Source organism: Cyprinodon variegatus, unplaced genomic scaffold, assembly GCF_000732505.1.
Source record: "Cyprinodon variegatus isolate N-32 unplaced genomic scaffold, C_variegatus-1.0 Scaffold38, whole genome shotgun sequence".
NCBI lineage: Eukaryota > Metazoa > Chordata > Actinopteri > Cyprinodontiformes > Cyprinodontidae > Cyprinodon > Cyprinodon variegatus.
In genome coordinates this window covers 472,537-495,806 of record NW_015150491.1, presented here as the reverse complement: position 1 = coordinate 495,806, position 23,270 = coordinate 472,537, and the positions used below count along the sequence as shown (strand labels likewise).

The 23,270-nt window shown below is 37.2% G+C and overlaps 1 protein-coding gene across 4 annotated transcripts; it reads left to right on the top strand.

The window, feature by feature from the left end:
- Positions 1-4: 4 nt before the first annotated feature.
- LOC107081655 (single-minded homolog 1-like) lies at positions 5-10,575 on the top strand. Of its 4 annotated transcripts, none has more exons than XM_015369837.1 (12): positions 5-147; positions 893-1,277; positions 2,570-2,652; positions 2,815-2,904; positions 3,004-3,112; positions 3,266-3,351; positions 3,860-4,059; positions 4,185-4,291; positions 4,442-4,589; positions 8,070-8,226; positions 8,335-8,716; positions 9,063-10,575. In XM_015369837.1, exons 2-12 carry the CDS (start codon positions 1,103-1,105, stop codon positions 9,803-9,805), a joined length of 2,280 nt encoding a protein of 759 aa, XP_015225323.1. In that variant the 5' UTR covers positions 5-147; positions 893-1,102; the 3' UTR covers positions 9,806-10,575. The 4 variants fall into 4 exon arrangements, with proteins under 4 accessions (XP_015225323.1, XP_015225322.1, XP_015225321.1 ...); XM_015369836.1 differs by having other exon boundaries at positions 5-201; XM_015369835.1 differs by having other exon boundaries at positions 5-236.
- The last annotated feature ends 12,695 nt before the right edge of the window (positions 10,576-23,270 follow it).

Below are 23,270 nucleotides of genomic sequence, written 5' to 3'. Positions count from 1 at the left end.
TTTGGTGGGCACCCAATGTTGCGCGTCCTTATAATTTGGAGAGGTGTATGCAGCGCACGACCCGTTCGCCTTTCCAGGTGGAAATCCAGGAGGAGCCCAGAGCAATTTTGAACCGGGACTACTGCGACTGAACCCGGTTCAGGACAGGTGAAATTCCCAGCAGGCTGCAGTTTAAGGGCCACAGGATCGATTGTTCTTCAAGTGAGGGGATCAGCAAACGCAAACTATCCGCTCGGGTAGGAATGGATGTGTCAGCTCTTTTGATATAGACTAGACTTCATTCGTGCAATTATCGTTTTTAAAATTCCGCAGATGATTTGAGTGGATTGCAACACTGTAGGAGTGTACATTTGAGGATCTGTGTCGAGTCAAGGGTCACTTTTTTTTGACACTATGATCTGCTGCAATCCGATCTGTTTTGTTTCCTATAAAAATGTCAGAAAATGTCCTCGGGTTTTATGTAGGCCTCTATTAAAGCCAACATATAATGACTGGTAAGATGGATAAATACAAACGAGATTTTTATTTTTTTTTAAAGAGAAAAATGGCAATTTATTGTCATGACACAATAAAATAAATATTTCATAATTTGTGCTTTTGATTGATTAAATTCTGGATTTAAAGGTTGTTATTGTTTTGTTTAATAATATAGTCATTTGGATTCCTTATGCTGACAGATTGCCTTTTTTTTTTTTCTTTTTTTTTTTTTTTTTTTTTTTTTTTTTTTTTTTTCTTTTTTTTTTTTTGATTGATGGTGAAATTTATGGCAGGTTGAAATTCTGTAAACCAAAGCTTAAGAGTATAGGTTTCCACTTTGTATAAATATGTACCAGAATAAAATGAAATATAAGTAATAAAAAAAAAATGCATTTCTGCTTCATCTGTTTCTCAGGTCATGGATATAAAGGCCAGCGGCTGAAACAAGGAGGCTGAATTCGGGATTTCCGGGGATATTTACGAACGTTGGATTCACACTCCTGCATCCGTTCTTCATTTTTATTTTAAGCCGATCTGAAACAACGATGAAAACGAAGCAAGGCCGATTTTTGCTGCTCTAAATCGACATTATCTGTGACGTGTGAGGACATCAGAGGCGCCGAAAATGAAGGAGAAATCCAAAACTGCCGCAAGGACTAGACGGGAAAAGGAAAACAGTGAATTTTATGAACTGGCTAAAATGCTGCCTCTACCGTCTGCCATCACCTCCCAACTCGACAAAGCCTCCATAATAAGACTGACTACCAGCTACCTGAAAATGAGGATTGTTTTCCCGCAGGGTGAGCCACCAACCATCCCGCGTCCAATTATTTCACTAAATTTTTAGATTCACTCAAATAAATACCGAAATGATTCGATCAGACCGTTCAAATTGTATTAAAAATAAGAAAAAATCTACATTAGAAAGGGCCTTATGGAGAAAATTGAAATAATACTATAAAACATAAGAAAATATATTAAAATGACGTTTAAACCGTTAGATTACGTTTAGATTTTTTAAAATGTTAATAACAAAAGAAACAAAAATGTAATATTATGACTCAAATCCAGTAAATGAATTTATTGAACTGTAAATCGAACGGGATTTATATAATAATGCAAAAAAAAAAAATATATATTGATGCTGGGATTTAGTCTATAAAAAAGCGCGTGAGCTGCAGCCTCATTGATCTACAGGGAGTCTTTACAAATGCATTATAGTTTGTTTGTAATTCAGTGCTTCCAAATGAGGCGATCTGCTACCATCTTTTTACACAGGTCTCTACAGGTTTCTTCAAATGTGTGACTGAGAATACCAATCAGCAATTAGGAAGATGGCGCAGCGAGGAGTCTTGTCTCCTATAAGGCCGTGGAAGCAGAAGCAGAGAGCGATTTTTTTTCTCCCATTGCTTCTCGTCTGGAAGGAAAATATAGCAATAAATCAGCCATGAAATTTTGAACAGGCTCCTACTAAATCATTTTTTTTTGTCTGTATTTAGTTTCTGATATTTTCATGTCGCAGCGCTATTATTATTATTATTATTTTATTTTTACTTTATTTAGAAAAACAAATTTTTTTAGAGCCAAAATAAAAAAGGATTAGTGTTCCTATATTCTACTTTACACTCGTTTAAATTTGGGTAGAGTAGCTATATTTGTATTTTATTTCCTTTACTGCAGGGAAGATTTAACCGTGATGACCAGACTAAACAATACTGATAATAAAACAAAATGATTTTTATGAGCAGCAGCTTAGACTTCCTTTACGCCTCTGTTTCTCTAGGATGAAAATGTTTAAATATACATTTTCTATAACAATAAATTTTAAAACAAGAAAAAAATAATATTAAATGGGTAATTACTTAAGCTTTTATTGCCTCCTTTCAGCTTATGCACTTTTTGTTGTCAATGAGGGAGAAAAATAGTTTTTGTTCTAAATTGGAGCTTCTATCCTATAAGAACGGGACTTAATGTGTCTGTGTGAGCGTATTCTGCGCTTCTCTATTTTTTTTTTTTTTCATGATACCTTCCGCAATATTATTAATTAGCATTCAAATATAATAATAATGATAACAGCTTTTATATGTTTTAGGTCTTGGTGAGGCTTGGGGTCACACAAGTCGAACAAGATCTTTGGATAACATTGGAAGGGAGCTCGGATCCCATTTATTACAGGTAAGTGTAATCATTGTCTGAAGCCAAAGAAAGTGCGCATAGTTGAATCTGAAATAGTAACGATTGATAATTTAATTTTAATATTTTTTTTTTTATTCGTTTAAGTCTTATGTGTATTTTCTATTCGTTTCTTTTATGAATGCATTTATTCCTCCTTGGCAGACGTTAGATGGGTTCATATTCGTCGTTGCTCCAGATGGGAAGATTATGTATATCTCAGAGACAGCGTCGGTCCATTTAGGACTGTCTCAGGTCTGTTTTCTGTATTATTTTTGATGTCTAAATTCCCCTCCTTTATCGATCAGTTTGTATCCCTGTTTCTCCGTTGATTACCTGAGCTGTTCTCAACAGGTAGAGTTGACCGGGAACAGCATTTATGAATATGTCCACCCTGCAGACCATGATGAGATGACAGCTGTACTAACGCCGCATCAGCCCTATCACTCACATTTTGTGCAAGGTATTCAGCCGCGTTTTATAATAAGGAATCATACGCTTAGAGTTAGGCCTACATGAGGTCTTAAAAATACATTATTATAAGCATTATTTATTTATTTTTTTTAGATTAGACCCATTTGAAAAAGTGACAGAAATATTTTTCTTCTTTTTCTAGAATATGAGGTGGAGCGATCTTTCTTTTTGCGGATGAAATGTGTGCTTGCAAAACGAAACGCAGGACTAACAAGCGGTGGATACAAAGTAGGACTATTTTATTACTTCTATTTTTTGTATTAGCAGTAATAGATTGTAATAATCAATTGGTGATAACATAATCAAATAGATCTTTATATATATATATATATATATATATATNATATATATATAATGTTATATATAATGTTTTCTATGTACTCATTTGTTATCGTCTTTTACATGTTTTTGGTCTATTTTCTCTTTGCATGATGGTGCCTGCAGTGTGATTGTAGCTCTAGTTTTCATGTGTCCAAAGTTTTCCTTCTGCTGAAATGTTCGTCTTTTGAAAAATGCTTTTTTTATATATATCTGTCTGTGTTGTCATCTGCTATTATATAGCACTTTATTTCAACTATGGACCAGAGCAGTTGTATATTAACAATTACCCATTAATTATTTTACTGTGTAAATTATGCAGAATATTTTTTCACTTCATCTTGCTATTTATGCTGCGTTGCATATTTTTAAGAGATTATTTCACCCCAGTTCTTGTCATGTTCCTGCCTCACCACAGGTCATCCACTGCAGTGGTTACCTAAAGATCCGTCAATACAGTCTGGACATGTCACCTTTCGAGGGCTGCTACCAGAATGTGGGGCTGGTGGCTGTGGGTCATTCTCTGCCACCCAGCGCTGTTACAGAAATAAAACTCCATAGTAACATGTTTATGTTCAGGGCCAGTCTGGACATGAAGCTTATTTTTCTGGACTCAAGGTACAGAGACAGGAAAATAATTTTTTTCTTTAGAATTTTGCAATTGCATTTATTTTGAAATATACATTTGGCAATTACTGTAACAAAAGTAAGTTGTTTTTTTTTCTTTCTACACACTTATTCAGGGTAGCTGAGCTGACGGGTTATGAGCCACAGGATCTAATAGAGAAAACGTTGTACCATCATGTCCACAGCTGTGATATCTTCCATCTCCGCTGTGCTCATCACCTTTGTAAGTTGGGCTTTCATGTTCACTATAGATAATTTGACCTCTTGTCAGCTTTTGATTTGTGCTAACAGTCACACTTCCCAATGAAGAACCCAGAGAATGCAACCCAATAAATAGTTAATCTTAGTCTAATTTTTTTCCCCTCTGTTTTAGTGTTGGTGAAAGGCCAGGTCACTACTAAGTATTACCGTTTCCTCGCCAAGCATGGTGGCTGGGTCTGGGTCCAGAGTTACGCCACTATTGTCCACAATAGCCGATCTTCAAGACCACATTGTATCGTCAGTGTCAACTACGTTCTCACGTAAGTTTCAGTGGTTAGGAAATTTAAATCATTTTTTTTTATATGTGTTAAAGTATTTGTTTGATTTATTTCATAAAGATTAGGTTTCTGTCTGTGTGAAGAAATTAGAGCTGTGAAATGTAACACAAGTCAGGATCTAATCAGAGTAAAAAAATGTTGTGCTTTAGATATTTAGCTGAAAAATAAGCACTCTTGAAGCTATTTGTCTCCCAAAGCAATCCTTATTCTTATCCATCTGTTGCCTTTACACAAAAATCCACCAACCACTGGGGCTGCAAGTTTTAGGCAGTTCTCTGTTATGAAAGCACAAAGCACATTCAGGCCCCTTTGAGACATTCAGAACAAACATCAGGGTTCAGCCCCATCAAAAACCCTCTACTGTCACCATCGATTGGGCAGTCTAAGGAAAGCTAAATCAATCAAACAGTAACCTAGAAATCAATTGCTATCTCATAGATGTAGCACATATTGGATTTTACTTGTTAAGTTTGGTTGATCCTTGAGTTTGTGTGTGAGTGCATGTGATGTGGAGCTGTCTGAGTCTGTAGGTGGATGCATGTGCATGGCTGCAGTATGGGTATTGATTTTCTCAATATAGTAAGGAGAAAACAAAGTAACTATATTAAAATGACAGTGAATTTGCTTGGAGATAATTATGTATAACATGACGGTGTAAAAACTCATACACGGAAAAAGGTGCAAAAACAGACACTTCAATTTATTAAACAGCTATTCAACCTAGACAGTATTATGACCCAACAAGCTTTTTTTTTTACAGATATAAGGTGCTCTGACCATGACCCCAAAGTGGAATTTGGCTAACACAGCTAGGTTTGTACTCAACATGATCGGTTGAGACATTAGTCAGCCAGAACTAAGATAGGATTCAGAACCAGCCACTGCAACTGTACCTGCAAGAGCAAATACTGCTCAGGCACTGCACAGGCTATCCAAACATGGCCTTCCCCCCAAGATGTCATACAGGAGAATTGGTTCATATTTGGAGTCATATTAAAGAGACTGGCTCCACAGGGTCAGGGTTGGGTCACAAGGTTTAAAATGCTAGGCAGCTGCTATTACATACTGTTGATGTGATCAGTTAAGAATAGGCTCATGTTTGCTGAACATTTGACACGGGAAGCCTTTTTCTCTCCCTCGACAGCAACACTGGATTGTGCAGCTACAGAACAGTGGCGGATAGGGTACAAAAGCTAAATGTAGGCATGTAAACAATTGTCTTAAGTGAGCAAAATGAACCATTTTATTGGTTGCTTGTGTTAAATGTGTGCTAGAAACAAGTCTCTCCTCTCAGTTGATTTTTTCATCTTATTGCTTTTTATTGCATCATACAATGATTTTAAGCATGCTCTCTACAGTATTGACTTTTGATTAATCATTAATTACATCACTGGTTTTAATACAAAACACCAGGATTGTGCCATCAGAAAAAAAAAATCAGAAAAATTTATATTTTTTAGAGAATATCCAAATATGTTTTGTCATCACTAGATGTCTGTTTCACTGGCTTGATTGAAGAATCAGATCTCCTGAATTTCACCACTGCATGTTCACACAGCCTCTGGGAAATTTCTTTTTTAATCTTTTTTTGTAATTTTTCGAATCTGTTGACGTTCCAATTTTAGTATCATTTCAGTATATTCAGTATCTTTATCACCACATATTAACTATTTGAGACATATGCTTGGTAAAACTTAAAATGTGTACTTTTTTATTTGATCCAACAAGTGGTAACCTGCTACCTACAGGTTCTAGTGTTTATAGTGACATTAAAAAGGAAAGCCAATAGGACTTTGGAGCTAATTCAAATTATTCTTTTTATTTTCTTTCTTTTTTTTTTTTTTACTTGGATTTAAGATGTTTAATGAATAAGAATCACACATTTTAGCCTCCTGTTTTACAGGGTGCTTTTCATAGTTGTCTAAATATCTATAGCCTGCACCTGTTAAGAGAATGAGACTGTCAACTAATTGGAGGATTACTTTGTGAGAGTTATTTTCATATCACTGTACATAAACTATGAAATATTATTTTATAGAATGTACACTCTACTTTCATCTAGCTGAATATTTGTTTTCGTTAGTGGGAATATTACTATGTGTATATGTGTAATGGAACTTGATATGATCTGCAAAATATAATTATTTTAAAATTTTTGACTGTATATTATTACAATTGTGTTTGTGATTCAATTTTAGGAATAATTTATGATCAAAAATATACCATTAAAACCTTAATTCTCAAAAATATTTACTTTCTTGTAACACAGAGAAAGCCTGAGACATGAGCAAACTTTGTAAATGTGTGTAATTTAATTAACATGGCACTAATTATGCAGTAGTTGCATAACTGCTATGAAATGATTAATACTTAAAGCTGCTTTTAAACAACCACATTTTGAAGATGAGTTTATTACCGTAGCTTGTTTCCAAACTAGCGTCATTTTTCATGCACACTGTTAGAGCTCTTGATCACTTGTTAGATCCATAAGTAATATCCCTTTCTGCATTAGGTACTTGTTCGCAAAATTATATTTATGGCTCCTCTAACCCAGTCTGTGCTAAATGCAGTGGACTAAGGTGGCCCCTCATATAATCCTACATTGCACCTTTTAAACCATTGAACTGAAGTAGCATATTCATGTTTTAGTCTATTTAAATTTATGTTTTCCTAATTGTGCAGGACAATATCTTCAACCTGGGACTCTCCTGATATAATTTGACCACTGCAACAGAGCCACAGACTTAATTCAACAGAGTGGGGAGTTAAGACAGTAAATGCTTCTGTTGGAAAGTCTGCAGATCTCTGAGGATATAGCCCCCAGCAACTCAGTTCATTTAGATTATTTTGGTTCAATGTCCCAGATTTATTAATATGCAAAAAGTTGCTAAGTAAGTAAGCTAATTAAAGCTTTAGCTCCAACATAAGACTCCAGAAAATATAGGTTAGGTAAAAAAAAAAAAAAGTATAGATCATACATATTTATTTCTTTATTATGGATTTATCTGATAAATGTTGTATCCTATATTTTCCTCCACATGGTTAAGACTAAAATTGTTTTACTTAAACAATAAAATAAGACTACATCAAGGGTTATGATGCTAATACTTATGGAAATTATTGTTTTTTAATGCAAATGCTTTAATACATGCTTTATCCCTTTGCTGTAACATAAAATCTATCCCTATATGAATAAGTAAGATGGTGAACTGACAAGTCTAATAAGTTGTGAGTATTGTGATAATTATAGGTGCTTCAAATAAGATACATGGATGAAGCAATAAAAAGAAAAAAAAAATCAAAGCAACACCAACAAAGACTACCTACCATATAACTTTGTCCTTTGTTTTGTTTTAGACATGAAAATTCTCCAAAGGAAAATATAGCCTGCAGTAATTTACATTTCTATAGGATAGAGTTTATTTTTGTGATGTCTAACATGTATGTTACTTCTGTTTAAAGGGACACTGAATATAAAGGAATGCAGCTTTCCCTAGATCAAATGAGTCCCACAAAACCAGCCTTCCCCTATGCTGACAGTCAAAGCGAGGACAGAAAAACGAGCAAGTCTCGTTTGACCCAATCCAAGGCAAAATCCAGAGTATCACCCTATCCTCAGGTAAAAGCTTTATGGAGCATATATCAGAGGAGCTCGTTGTTTTTGCTTGCCAAAAGCATTCCTGGAACAGCCTTAAATTATTCAAACTGTGATTTTGTGTCTTTCCAGCAATTTGCAGCTTTCAACCCAGAGCGTTCAGAATCGGACCAAGACAGCCAGTGGGGAGGGAGCCCTCTGACAGACACAGCCTCTCCTCAGTTGTTGGATCCAAGCGAGGCTGCTGAGGCATCTTGCGCCTATAGACTATATCCAGATTCTGGGTCCTTGTGCTACAGTCTGGGTTTATCTGAAGATGATCTCACCCACACCCAAACTCACACCACCACTTGCGACCGTGTCCGATGCCAAGGAGGCCGCTATTTCTTGGGAACCCCTCAGTCGGGAAGAGAGATGTGGTGGGACACAACACGTTCTGTCCTGTCGCTCCCAAAATTCTCTGTGGACAACAGTGAGGGCTATGAAATCACATCCTACCATGGCGCCATTCATGGTGAGGTGTTAGGGTTGAGACCACAACCATCTGTCTCTGAAAATAGCTCTGGCCTTGTTTCTTCTGGTAGCTTCCAAATGCTATTACAGGATATGCTAAGTTGTTTACGCCGTCTCTTGCCAGTGTGACGATTGCTACCATCTGTTCCAAAATTGCCTGCAATTGAAAGCCAAGTTATTTCACATTTCACATCCTTAAACAGAGAAACAACCCCCACTGTGCCTCTAACAAGTCATCAGATCATGATACCATATGCACTGAAAGCAGGACTTTACATGTTTAGTTTATCTTTAATAAGAATGCCTCTATTAATTTTTCACACGTAGTCTTTTATTTCTCTATGCAGGCCGGGCTCACTGGGATGAAGACAGTGTTGTGAGTTCGCCTGATGGAGGTGGCTCTACCAGCGATTCAGGTGAGCGTTATCATGGTGACCAGTTCCAATCAAGTCCTCGAGAACCAAGCAAGATGGAAACCCTGATTCGAGCAACACAACAAATGATCAAAGAGGAAGAGAATCGTTTGCAGCAGCAGAAGGTGCTTCTGGATGTCTCAGGCCTCACCAAAACTCACAGTCCCTGCTTCAGCTCCTCCATACCCCATCATACTCAGCTTCCCATGCCCAGTGTGGTGTGTCGTGGTCCCGGAGCTCCCAGCATTGACCTCCCGTCGGAGCGCCTCCATCACAGAGATGGCATCAAGGCACTTGGCCCTCATGACAATGATGAAAATACAACCAGCCCTGTGTCCGTGTCTCGTCTAAGCAGTCCCGGTTCTGATGGTGTCCCTAGGTCTGGCCTCCTTCTAACCAAAGACTATATGCCAACAGATTTATCCCCCCACCCTGCACAGGCCCATGGGAGTCCGCTGCTCTATCCTGCCCAGGAGAGGCAGCAGATGGACAGACAAGCAGCTTATGCTTTGACCGGCTATTCCCTGGAGCACCTGTACGACCCAGAGAACTTACGGAGTTATTCTAGCCTGGCTTGTGGGGGAGTCCAGTATGATGTGGCATCTCATGTGAGGATGCAGGCAGACCAGATGCAAGGACACAAGGCCACCTCAGTCATCATAACCAATGGCAGCTGACAGTTTCTGGTGCAGATTGGCCACGTTGTCTAGGATGAGGATGTTACAGCCAATGGCAATGTATATGTGAGCATCACTCACCAGATGCTTCATGCAAGAGACAACATTTTGACAAAGGGATGCAAAATACCTTGTTACTGAACTGACGCTCTCCCGGTGGCCCATTGAGCTCTACTTGTAAATGTCAGGCCCTTAAAATGTTCTATTCTCTTTACTTTGTTGTCAGAGGATGGTTTTCCAAAGCTCAAAGGAAATAATGTTTATACACTGCTGGGCACTGGGAACAAGTGTGCTCCACTACAGGAAAATTGCTGTTATTCTAACGGTAGTGAACTGTATTACCCTCCCACCAGAAGGCTGGTTAAACATCAAGCAAATGTTTCTGTCCCAATCCTCCCACGCATCGTTGAGCATCTAAGTTAATCTGTCCAGGATGTGATTTCCACAGACTTTAGGAAAACTTGTTGTTCCATTGCCCCTTTACCCAGAAACTCCAAACTCCTTAAAAGCATTAAAATGCAGCACCAGAAAGACCTGCAGGCAGACAAGCATTTCACTGTTGTAAGATGTAAATGTTTCCTTGTATTTATTAGTCAGTGGGCTGTTTTTCTGCATGTGTCATTATTTTTAGTCAAAATAGACATATTTTCAGGGGCCAATAAAACAGTTTCTTTGATTGGATCAGATCATTATTACCATTTTAAATTAAATATAATTAAAAAATAACTGAAGTTGAAAAGCAAAATAAAAATCTGCCTTTAAAATGTGAATGACCAGCAGAGTGTGGCTGACAGGCAGAATTTGTTAATTATACATGTCAGTGTATTTTCATTATTTGTATACTTAATTTTACCATGCTGCTGGATATGCTTTAAATTATAAAACAATCTTCCACCTGTGCATTTTCTTAATTTTCTAAATTTCTAAATTGGAAGGATAGAAGTTACTGATAATTTTTTTTTTTTTAAGTTTTAGTTTCTCAATTGATTTTTTTCTCAATATACAATGCATAATATATATTTACATTTGAAAAAAATATGTATTATATAATTGGCTACAAAATTAAATACACCTAAACCTGAAAACTCCTGCAAACATAAGATATCTATGTGGATTTTGTTGCCGTTCACATACAGAACACTCAATGCTACTGCACAAGACCTCTGATATTTGATAGAAGTATTGATGTATGTATAGTATTTAAGTTTATTAGTTGTGTATTTTTATCATTTATTGTTTAATTTAATTTTTATCCATTTTGTAAAATATAATAGTAAAGAAAGAATGATAAAATATTTTATTAGTTGTTTTTTTCTTTGTTTTTATTTTCTTCCCATCAAGCAAATTTTCAAATTTACAAAGGTAAACAACAGTATGCATAACTAAGCTCCAAGGACCGTACATTTCAAGGGATTTTATGTGACTTTTTGGGGGTTTATTTCACTGGAAGGTAAACCTCTACTTTAGTCTCTCATCTTTGGCAACATTTTACAGTTTTTCCTTTATTCCCTTTATTTTGCTCCATCCATCTACCTTTCCACTCTGATTAACTTTGCCATCGTTTCCAAAAAAAAAAAGGTCCCCCGAATCATGATAATGCCACCACGTTTCATCATTTAGAATGTGTTTGCTTAGCATTTTGCACAGTGAAAGCTTTTTGGCATGAAGAACATTTTGCACGTCGGTCAAAAGGTTCAATCGACGACACATCCTTCGTCCATGTTTTGATAAAACTGTGCGAAACTACAATTTAAAATAATTTCCTGATTTTTTATTAGGGGTTTCTTTATCAACTCTCCTATGAAGGCTGTTTTTACTATCAAATTATTTTGCCTTAGCTTTGGATCTTTGCAGCACCTACAGAGCTGCCCCAAGCTGTTTGGCTGCTTTGCTGATTGTGGTTCTCACTACCAAACCTGTCAGCTTAGGTTGAAAGCTGTTTGCTTAGTAACTCTTTCCTGCAAAAATCAGTCTTTTCCTGCAATATGATGTTTATATTTATTGTATGGATCTAAAGTTTTAAATTATTTAAGAAGCTCAACTAACAATTTTAAGTAGTGGCTTCAAAAATAGTGTTCATTTTGGCCAAATGTCTCAAGTTAGGAGAGGTTTTGGCTTTTTGTGTGGAAAATACAAAATAATTGTTAACCTTTTCTATCTGCTGGACTACAAACATGGAGCATTTTAATGATGTGATAAAATAGCCATATTTTTGCAGGAAACTAGTAGACTAACTAGAATAGTAAATAATTGTAGCATTTTCCAAAAATTTAAGGGTTTGTGTAACGGGGTCTTAATCTAACAATTAATGTTCTTAGCAAGAAGAGCAAGATTATGGCATCCTATTTTGGGATTTTTGGTCCTATTCACTATAACATTAAAATCAATTGGGTAAAAGATGGATACTTTAAGTAGTACATAACATTTTTAAATTTCAGATATTGTTTTCTTCAGTGAAAAAATATATCTAAAAAGTAACAATATCCCCATCTGCATGAACAGCCAACTTTTGAATTGTGGTCAGACAGCAAACAAAATCACTGCTTGCTACCAGGATGCTCTTTGTACACCTTTTGCTTATAGATAAGCTGTGGATTAAAGGACAAAATGTAATTATGTTGTTTAGAAATGCCGAGTAGTGATTTATTACAAAAGTAAAGCACCATACCTTAAGTTTTCTAAATATTTGCTGCAAAATGTTCCCCTCATTTGATGCAGTCGATTTTTCACATTAACTGAACAATTTTCCTCTGGAGTATTTTAATGTATGCAACATATTCATGTGTTGCTGGAGAACAGTCTGGTTGACCATCAGAGGTTCTGGGGACTGGACACATTTTTGGCCCAGATACAGACCTCCCATCACTCACCACTGACGTAGCTTTGTGATGATTTGCCAGATTTCCCCCGTCTGCTGTCATTCTGGGAGACAAAAATGCTCCAACACTCAGCTGCTGACATCATCAAGGTTCATAAAAAGAGTGTGTGTGTGAAAGTGTCTCTACTGTTAAGATTCTTTAAAAATCAGAGAGTTTTTTTTCCCTCTAAAGGCTGAAGCTTTTGCCTGATGTGCCCTGAAGCCTTTCACATGTAGAGCTGGTTACAAATTAGGCCAAACTCTGGGCTTTTTGCCCAGACTTTGCTCCCTAAATACTTCATGCTTTCTTCCTGCAGATCATTGTCCAGCCCAAAGAAAGAAACTGATAATTAGTGTAAGGAAAAGTTAAAGTAGAAAAAAAGATGAACAGTTTTCTCACCAGATTTATAATAAACTTAGTGAAATAATGCAACAATTTTTTTTCTGATTCATTTAATCCATCGAAAACTAAAAACGGTGGCAAACCTACAGCCCACATGACCTATCGCTTTGTAAAACAAATTTTTTACTTAGTTAGAGGCATTTTTCTGTACGTTTAACTGGATGTAAAATTAGTTTTGCAAAATCTTTTGATTGGTCATATCAGATGAGAGAAAATTGTTTTTTTCACTTTCACAAAAATTCTAAAATGGATTTATGAGGTCTTTAAAGAGGTATTATTGATTTTTCTAATAATGCTGCTACTTGTGGTCTCGTAGCCTGTGCTCAAACTTAACAAGGCTATTGTTCTTTACTTTTTTGGGTTTTTTGCATGGAGTTACCATTGGTGTCCCTTCTGAGTATCCACAAAATCCATCATGAATATAACGCTTTAATCGTTTGCTAGGTCGGGCCCATTCAACATGGACAAGCTTGACATCACATCTGCCGAACAGCGCAGGAACTTCCTACCTTCAGTAAATTCAGGAAAAGAGCCTACAGACTTGACCTGTGCAGGGTGTACCCCGCCTCTCGCCCGTAGACAGCTGGAGATGGGCACCAGCACCCCTCACAACCCCACCTGGGATTAAGCGTGTCAGAAAATGGATGGATGGTTGGAGCCTACAGACTTGTAGATGCATTGGCACTGAACTACTGAGGTGTCAGTGCCAATCAAATGATGTTTTAGTTGTACAGGGCCAAATAAAAAGATACTTTTAAAGATATTTCTCGGTAAAAACTTGCATAAACTCTTTAAGTAGGCAATTTCAATACTTCAAACTCTTGCGATCCAAACCAGAGTTGTCACACTCCAGTTCCTGACAGCCCATGTCCTTCACCTTTTAGATGTGTCTCTCGTTCAACACACCTGAATCAAATAATCCTATAATCAGCAGAACTTTGTATAACTTGGCTGTGTCCGAATGTCTGCCCTAACCCGAGATCCCTCAATCACTGTAAAGAGCGGGGACTATATAGTGGACTTTATAGCGAAGTCAGTTAGTTGACCGTTTAAAAAAATTATAACAATTTTTCACTCACCGTAGGTAATGTGCCTCCCCCGCCCTGTGCCTGCGCCATCTTTGTTTTTAGTCGCCACTGTCGCCACTGTGGGATAGCGACAGCCTTTGACGACAGGGGGCCACAGTCACAACAAATCCCATAAAGGTTAGCAAGGAGAGCTCTCCTCGCAAAACATTCCGGGATATATCTGTTTGTCTAGTGACCATGGATGATCACTACTTTTCAAGGTGCATCATGGGAAATTTTGAGTCCACTACTTTTTCATCCACTAGGTGTTCAGACACTCACTTAAAATGGTGTAACCACTATAGAGTGCCCTATATAGTAATTAGGGTGGATATTTGGATACAGCCCTTGACTGCATGCTGAGGAGATAATTAGACCACCTGATTCAGGTGTGTTGGAGGATACCAGTACTCGAAGACTTGGTTTTGACACCCCTGATCTAAGTCATTCCAATATTGTTCTGACTGGGTGTTTGAGTCTAACTGGAAGTTGAACCCAAGCCTAGTCCATTTGCTGATTAGCATTTTAGTAACAGGTTTCATTACAATGTTACCTTGTATTTAGCTCAATCCATCCACCCAATAACTATGAAGAGTTTCCCTCTCACTGATGATTAAAATTGCCCTACATCATGATGCCCTCCCCACCATGTGTCATAGTGGCAAATAAAGGGTTCCAAGCTTTAATTTTTGAAGGCATTAAATAAAATGATTTTTTGTCTGTTATAAAAAGCCCTTATATGGTATTAAAAATAAACAAGCTAGTTTTGTCTACATTCATTAGCAGGCAGACATGATGAAGATGTGATGGATAGTCTTAGAGGAATTTATGTGAAATAAAGATGGAAATACTGTATCAAGGTTTCCAACTCCAGAAAAGGCAAATTGCCCCCTTTTTTCCATGAAAAACCACACAGTTTGGGAGGGCAGGTGGCAAGGCTTGCAATGGCTGCCGAATGTCCACTTGATTGATTTCAGGGCCGGGATCGAGGCGCAATTGCATATTCATATGACAATTAAAGAGTTTCTCTACCAGAGCCTCTATAACTCAGTCTGGCACTTAGTGAGGAGTCATGCTTATAAAGCAGCTTCGAAGCAGCGCAAAGGAAAATGTTTCAACATGTTTTCTGCTCATGTGCGTACTTTATGACCCTTTTCACTCTGAATGACATGTTAATTGTTTAAATCCTCTCCCCCATAAATCAGAGTGGAAATTGCCTGTTGTACAAATTACACTTTAAGAAACAGTTGTAAGGTGCAAAGCCATACAATTATATGGAAAAGAAACAGTTTATGTCGTAAGGCACCAGCAGACACCTGGGAAAAGTCATTCATGCAAAACCCTAAGCGACACTTCAACAGCAAGCTTCACTGCACCGGAGGACATTTAGATGTTCTGATCTGCTGGACTAGGATATTGAGGTCATCTGGTCGATCTGATCGGCTGAGTCAGGAATAAGCTTTCTATTTTGGGCAGAATCTCAATCTGGTATACTACAGAGTACAATACTTTACAACAATGTAAAGTATAATTGTTTATTTTGTAACACAAAATAAACAATTCTGTATCATTATTGCTTTAAATATAAGAATAAATGCTGGATGACAATATATCAAGGATGATCTAAAAAGCTATGTGACATTAATAAGTTTTCACGTTGATCCTTTAATACATACTGTATTATTTTTCAATAGTTTTTGCAATTACAAACAAATCAGGTAAAGAAAAGAAATAAAAAAACGAAATCACATTAATAAACTGGTTAAATGCCACTAATGGAAAATTTCTTTAAAATATTGTTTAAGTTGAGAAAGGTTTCAATATATATAATATATAATTCAATATATAATATATAATCTCAAAATATTCACATACCTGCCTCTTTTTAAATCTGCTTTTTTTTTTTTTTTTTGGAGAATTAAAAATTGTCCTTTATTTAACTGGTAAACAAACAATAGGGGTTGACTTCATTAGAGTCAGACATAGATTTTTAAAATCAGCTGACAAAAAACGTTTAGGCCAGTTCAGTGTGATTTAAAACATCTTGGTGCTGAATCCAGGCAGCAGGAGAAGCATAATGAAAAACCAATAGGTTGAAATCAAAGAACTGCTTTTTAATTATTAAGTATGAAGAACTAGTGATTTGGTCTTATAGTGAATAGTGGAGATTAGCCCATCACCTAAGATAAAATCACAGTATTGAGCAAGGGATTTAAAAAAATTACTGTACATCTCAGAGAGTCAAAATATACTGCATCTAACTTATACACATGCAGGGTAGGGGACTCAGGGAACTGCCGCTGGTGACTACCGGTAGTTATTTTAATTATTTAGTGCTTTGAAAACTAAGGAAGCATTACACGATAACTATATATTGTACCTAATAAAAATTTAACTAATTCAGTGCTATATTCAAATAATTAATTCACACAATTGATTAACAATCTTAAGACACTGCTAAAAATGAATCAAGATTTTGACTCCAACACAAGACAAAAAGAAGCTCACTGACACAATAGATTATTTTTTGTGTCATTTTTTTTAGTACTTACAAAAAGACTCAAAAATCAGCCTTATTTTAAAGCCTTGAATAGAAACATATATCAGAAAAAAATTATATGATTTCATTGTAGTTTCATTTTAAATACAAATATATTGAAAGGATAAAGTAGTTTTCTAATGGTGAAACAGAACCACCTTAATTTAAAAGTCACTAATCCTTTTGCAATAAGGCTATTAAAAAGACTACAAATACAACATCCTGAGCCTCTTAAGCACACAAACACACACACCTCAGGCTCAGACAGTGTGAGTTTAATGCCCTCCAATCCTATGAATCCCTTTGTTCCAGATTTCACGCTTGATTTGTCCACAGCATGAATCTGGCTGGTATCAGCGCTCTTGTCAGTGCTTTCACTCTTTCCAAATCCACAGAGCCACACAGGAACCGTGTCTTCACTCTCCAGTTCTCTCTGCTCTCTTGTGTCATCTTTCATTCCAACTCTTTAGTAAAATGCTCAACACATGCCAATGTGTTGCATATGTTTGTTTGTTTGTTTGGGTCCTGGTCCATCTCACTGTGCTGTAAACACAAGATCCATCTGCCAAAACCAGTCTAGAATAAATTTTGATGCTGTCAGAGCATTTTATGTGATTTAAACATACCTTTTTAAATGGCTTCAGTAAAATCCCCAGGTGCATTTACAGCTGTGTGACATACAGAATAAAAACCCATTTACAAATCTCAAGATTGCTTTAACGCCTCTCACAAGAGGCCTTTCAGTCCTGTCCTATTTGAAATCTCCAGCTCTCAGAGCTTCACATCATTGAGGCTCTTCTAATCTTGCGATCTCTCCAGTGTTCACATTGAGCAGATATTGTGACAGCTGTGTGAGTCAGGAGAGGGAAGGTGCAGGAGAAAGACAAGGAGAAAGAAGGAGAGAGGAAAGAGAAAGGAGAGAGTCTCCAGAGAGAAGGTGCCGGTGCTCCATGGCTCCAAGTCGCAGCCTTGCATGCCAATGAGGAGATTCCCTTGCAGCAGCAGAGCAGCAGGAGGGGCAGCTTGCTGACACTGTACTAGTATAGTCCTGGATGGCAGCATTAGGCACTTTGCACCAAAAGGGGCTGAGCGCCAGATGTATTTTTTTATGAAAAAAAAAAAAATGGGAAAATCCAAATCAACTTTTGATCATTTCCAGAATAACTATCCATATGCATCAATCCATACTTTTCTCATTTATTCTTCCCTATTTTAAACATTGTAGTAATAGCTAACATTAATGTTGATTCATTATTTTCACTTTTTGCGTTTTCATTATTTGTCTGGGCTTTACTTGTTATTCACTTTTTCCAAAAGTCTCTTTATGACAGAATAAATATACTGTTGTGGGACAATAAAATTCTGACATTTTTGAGGGGCAAAGGAATATTATTAGAAAAAAAAAAAAGCTGTAGGTAATTTAATAAAAAGATGAAATGATAAAATGTGATAGGACAGCTTGAATATACATGTAATTGTTTTGTTCACTGCATTTTAATGTATACTGGAATATAATTTAGAATACAAAAATATACACCCCATTTGTCAAAAACTAGTACTACTGCAGGTCATTCATCCTTGCTTCCATCAGACTTTATAATGCGGCACTATAACTGCAAAAACGTGTGTAATAACTAATATGCAGTGAATTGCTCCACTGTGAGATCAATAAGGTCTATCTTAATATTGTAACCCTGCATTTTCTTAGTGTATGGCTGTCTAAATGGTTACATTTATGGACTTATGGTCAGATTCTTAATGATAAGATAAGATTGTGTGCTATTTTGTATTAAAATGTTTGACAACGCATATACATGTACTGTTAGAAAACATTTGTAAATTTGCTTGAAATCATTAGCTTGCATTCATACGTTATTCTAAAAGTAATTTATGATTATCCAACTAATATATAAAAACAATTATAATTGTGGCTTCTTCTAAGAACATGAATTAGTGATTGAGGATGGAGAAAAAATGTAGATACATATTTTTCCTACATTCAAGTAACCTACCAGTACCTCAGAGGGTAAAAAGTAAATGTAACCCTGTCTAGGCTAACAAAGTGCGGAGCATCTTTACTACCTCTATATAAACTATACTCAAAGGAAGAAACAATTAATTTGAATCTAATTGTGAACACATTTTATTTTATATAAATGCAGGCTGAGATCAGTAGAATACTTTTAATCTGCTCCTCATTCCTCTATAACACATGAATCACGGTTATGTCCATAATCGTGGAGCTGACAGCATTTGTGAACGTAAGAGCACAAATGCAACCACCTCCCCTCTTTTCCCCTTCTAAGGAGAATTAATAACTAATTATGTCAGGTCACTCGTCCAGATGGTCCTATCAGATGGGCTTGCTGCCTGAACCTCACCTCCAACATGCACCTCTGACCCATGCGACAGCATCAACCCCCTAGTAGGGAGGAGTCTGCTGCCTATGTGACTGGGGATGTGGAATTAGGGGGTGCACATCTTTGGGGGTGCAAATAAAGAAGCATTGAAAAAGGGAGAGACCCATTGGGCGTGTCTGATCAGTACGGGATGGCTGCCTCTAAAAGCTCCATGAATACAAGGCTCCCTGCCGGGGCTCTGATCTCCACGGTCATGATTCTGTTATTACATGGCATGCTTCCTGCGACAGGCAGATGGCTCAGAGAACCAGCACACACATTTGCAGGCATTCACACACATTCAACGCACACGGGTGTACCGCATCAATGGACACAACCTGATACTCCTCTTTCTTGTCTCATTAGGAGACTATAGAAACATAAGAACATAATAGGGGGGAATTAGGAGGTTGTGTGGGTGTCAAAGGGGATGCGGTGGAAGATTGGGACGAGAGCTAACAAGTGCATGGTGAGCTCCCTCTGCGCTTTGTGTGGTGATTAGAGCTTTGGATTGGGATGACAGGTAAAAGACGAGTCCTCTGGGAGGAAGCAGCTTTTTAAACGGACTGTTAAACAGTCAGAAAATGAAAGGCGGATGAAAAAAAGCAATAAGGTTTATAGCTGAAAATCTGCCGCTAGATTACATAAAGCATGTAGGCCTAATATGTGCTTCATAAAAAACTGTGGTAATTAAAATTGCTTACCTTTTAATATGTAAAACAAAAGCATAATAAAAGTAAACATAAATCCACTAAGGGTGGAATTATACTATAGCTAATCTTAATTATTGTCAATCAGACTACAAGCAACACACCCAGGGCTTATATCCGCCATTTGTCACTTAAAAGCTAACTAAACTCTTGAGCAAACTTCCCCAAAGCTCCCCAGTTGGCAGAAACTGATCTCTGCTTCGTATTTGAGCAAAAGACACGCGACAAAGCAGCTAAGAAGAAATCAAACAGAGACCTTAAATAGGATTTAAGGTGTTTAACCACATCTCACTAATTCTGCTATTTTGAATAGAGGTTTGAAAAAGAAAGGGGACAGAGAATCCAGACAAAGACCTTAGTCTCTTTCAGTTTGCTGGAGTCATTCTGAGAAGAAAGTAATATCATGGTGGTTTGAGCTTTTAAATGCTTGGCAAATCAAAAGAAATTATTAAACCTGTTGACAAGATTGATAGATATTATACTCCCAATTATATTAAATGGCTTGGCACGTGTTGATAAACACAGATAATTACTTGTTAAAAGGTTTGTCATTATTATTACATCATTATTTTCTGGCATTTGGGTGCTAAGTGCCTAACAAGATTAGTCTGCTGGTCACGTTTCTGCTCTCAGCCTTACAGACAATGGACAACTTTACCAGCTGGCGGCCTTCTTCTTTTAACATCTGCCCATTACAAACTCTGACATTTATTAGCATATACGACGTAAGAAATGTTTATCTAAAGATGATTCGCAGACAGGTGATTAATGTTGTGTTTTTGTTTTGAGAAAACAACGGTATTTAACAGAATGTAACGTTAAAATCAGAAAGCTTTGAAAGAAATATGATAGAACAATGTGTAATATAAAAGGTGATTTTTCTCTACAATTTCTGTTGGTGAATGCTATTTATACTTCAAACAGCTATAATAGAAAGTAGCTGAACTGCATCATTTTTGATACCAAGACAGGTATAATTGCATGTACTGTATGCATTATATGTAATGTAAAGCTAATAGTTATGTTAAAAAGCATCCTCCACTGCAAGGAACAGGAGGAGCACTGCCATAGCCTTGCAAAATGACCTCCACCATGCTACAAATGTGTGTTTGCATAAATGGTTAGAAACCAACTCCATAAGGATGGTATGAGGGCCCAACATCCACAGATGGGGGTTGTGCACTCGGCACAAAACTGTGCATGATGCTTGGCATTTGCCAGGGAACACCAGGATTGGAAAATTCACTAATATTTTCTTTTAATTTATTTTATTTTATCCTTTTAACTTTTATCCTATGCTGTAAAGCAATCTGCTGCCTGCAACATCCTCCAGGTTAACCGGTTTGGTAGTGGGTCAGTAATAGTATACGGTGGCATTTCTTTGGAGAGCCGCACAGCCCTCCATGTGCTCGCTAGAGGTAGCATGACTCAGATGAGATCCTCTGACCCCTTGTGAGAACATATGTTGATGCGGTTGGCCCTGGGTTCCTCCTGCATAACAATGTTAGACCTGATGTGGCTGAAGTGTGTCAGCAGTTCCTGCAAGATGAAGGCATTGAACCTATTGACTAGCTTACGGTTCTTAGACCTGAATCTGACTAAGCACATTTCAGGTATCATGTCTCCATGCATCCACCAATGTCACATTGCAACATAGACTGTTCAGGAATTGGTGGAGGAGATCCCAGGTCCAAGTCTGGGAGGATATCCCTCAGGAGACCATCAGCCACCTCAACAACAGCATGCCCAGGTGTTGTAAGTAGGTCATACAGGCACATGGAGGCCACATACAATACTGAGCTAAATTTTTACCTAATTTAAGAATATTACAATTTGGAGATCCATTCTGGTTATCATCTCAAAGAGTTTAGTTTTTTTTTTAGAGGTACACCAGCACAGGCTTAGTAAAAAAAAGATTAGACAAAATAAGTTTTATGTTGATTTTTGTGGATCAATTAACTTTTTTTCAAAACAAAGTGTGGATGTCCAAGTTGTACTTATTTGTTTTCTTTCCACATTAGGCAAATTCTTAAAGGCGTCACTGCAAAAGTCATAAAATTTTCAGTCCTGACATGGCATGTGTCTTAATTAGAACCAATACTTGACTTTGTCATTTGGCAGACCTTCACTAATCAATGCTTAATACAAAAAAAAAAAAACTGGATATCTTTTGGCAATATGTGTTTGGATTTGTCAGAAAAATTGCAAATTAACATTGTTTTATCTTCATTGCACTTTTTTTTAATTAGAGCATGAAAGATTTGCATTACAAACGACAAATCAGTTAATGCTTCCCACAAAGTCCCAAGCCATAAAAACATCCCTTTTTACCCACTTAATAAGTCTAATACTTCTCCCATGTGTTACTTTATAAAAGAAAAAAAAAACAACACACCTCTGTCTTACAGCAGGATCCAATGATAGCCTCTTCTGAGAAAAAAATTCACACACCATCTGTTTATACTATTCTTCCATGGCTGAAAAATTCAGAGGATCAAGCCATCATTTACCACTGTACCATTCCCTATCTGTGTGCACAAAACCCCACAGTTAAATGTACACTGGTGAAAGACATCTATACACAGACATGCTGCACACACACATTTAGAAATCGCGCTTGTCTTCTGACCACCAGTGGGAGTGTGATGTTTTTACAGCTTTCCAATGCCTCCTATTAGTGAGTACTCTGTAATCACTCTGGTTATATATTAGTACAATCTATTGATTACCCCATAATCCAATCACCCGCCTCTTATTGATCTTTTATAGAGCACCCCCCAAGACAATAAAGCTGCAGCCACAAACTGCGGGTCAATAGGCACACAGGGAGATGAGTCTCCTAACAGCTAATTGGCTTATGAAATAATACAAACATTTTGCTTTCTCTGCACGTCAAAAAATCGATGCAGCGTCCAGCTGCTGCATTCAATTTTCTTTCTGTAAGGCGTCTTATTTTAACTCTGTCAACACATACATACTTTATTTTCATTATTAAAACAGATTTTAACTATATTACACAAACTCTTGCAGTTTTCAAGCAATTTATCTAATGAGTCCATCTTTTCCTTGCTTGGTGTTCACTCTTTTCTGTTCCTCCTCCTTCTCTCACTGGTCGTCGACTGATGTTTGGTTGCCAGATAAGTTTCTGCTTACAGAGGAGACCACATCTGACACCCAGCTGTGTGGGTCATGGGCTACAAGAGCAGCTGCTGGTCATAAATCACCCAAGCCGGAGGAGCTCTGGCACTCCCTCTGTCAGCCGTGAAACAAAGACATAGAGGTAGCAGGGGGTCAGAGGTATCTAACCTGCATAACAGCAAGAGACATAGCACCTTTGAGTCTATGCACACCGAATGGCTCTCCATCATGAAACTGAACTGTTTAGATTTGGTGAAATAAGAGAAGAATATATGACAGAATCAAAAAGGGGTGTTGGAAGAATGGAAACAAAGTCAAGAACGTATGCTGTTGTACGGTATGCAAGCAATTA

What these genes read in the sequence shown, in the direction of transcription:
- LOC107081655 (XM_015369837.1), top strand. Translation starts at nt 1,103, where the DNA reads ATGAAGGAGAAATCCAAAACTGCCGCAAGGACTAGACGGGAAAAGGAA. An exon ending in GAGGATTGTTTTCCCGCAGG is followed by an intron (nt 1,278 to 2,569) that starts GTGAGCCACCAA and finishes TATATGTTTTAG; the next exon opens with GTCTTGGTGAGGCTTGGGGT. An exon ending in CTACCATGGCGCCATTCATG is followed by an intron (nt 8,717 to 9,062) that starts GTGAGGTGTTAG and finishes TTCTCTATGCAG; the next exon opens with GCCGGGCTCACTGGGATGAA.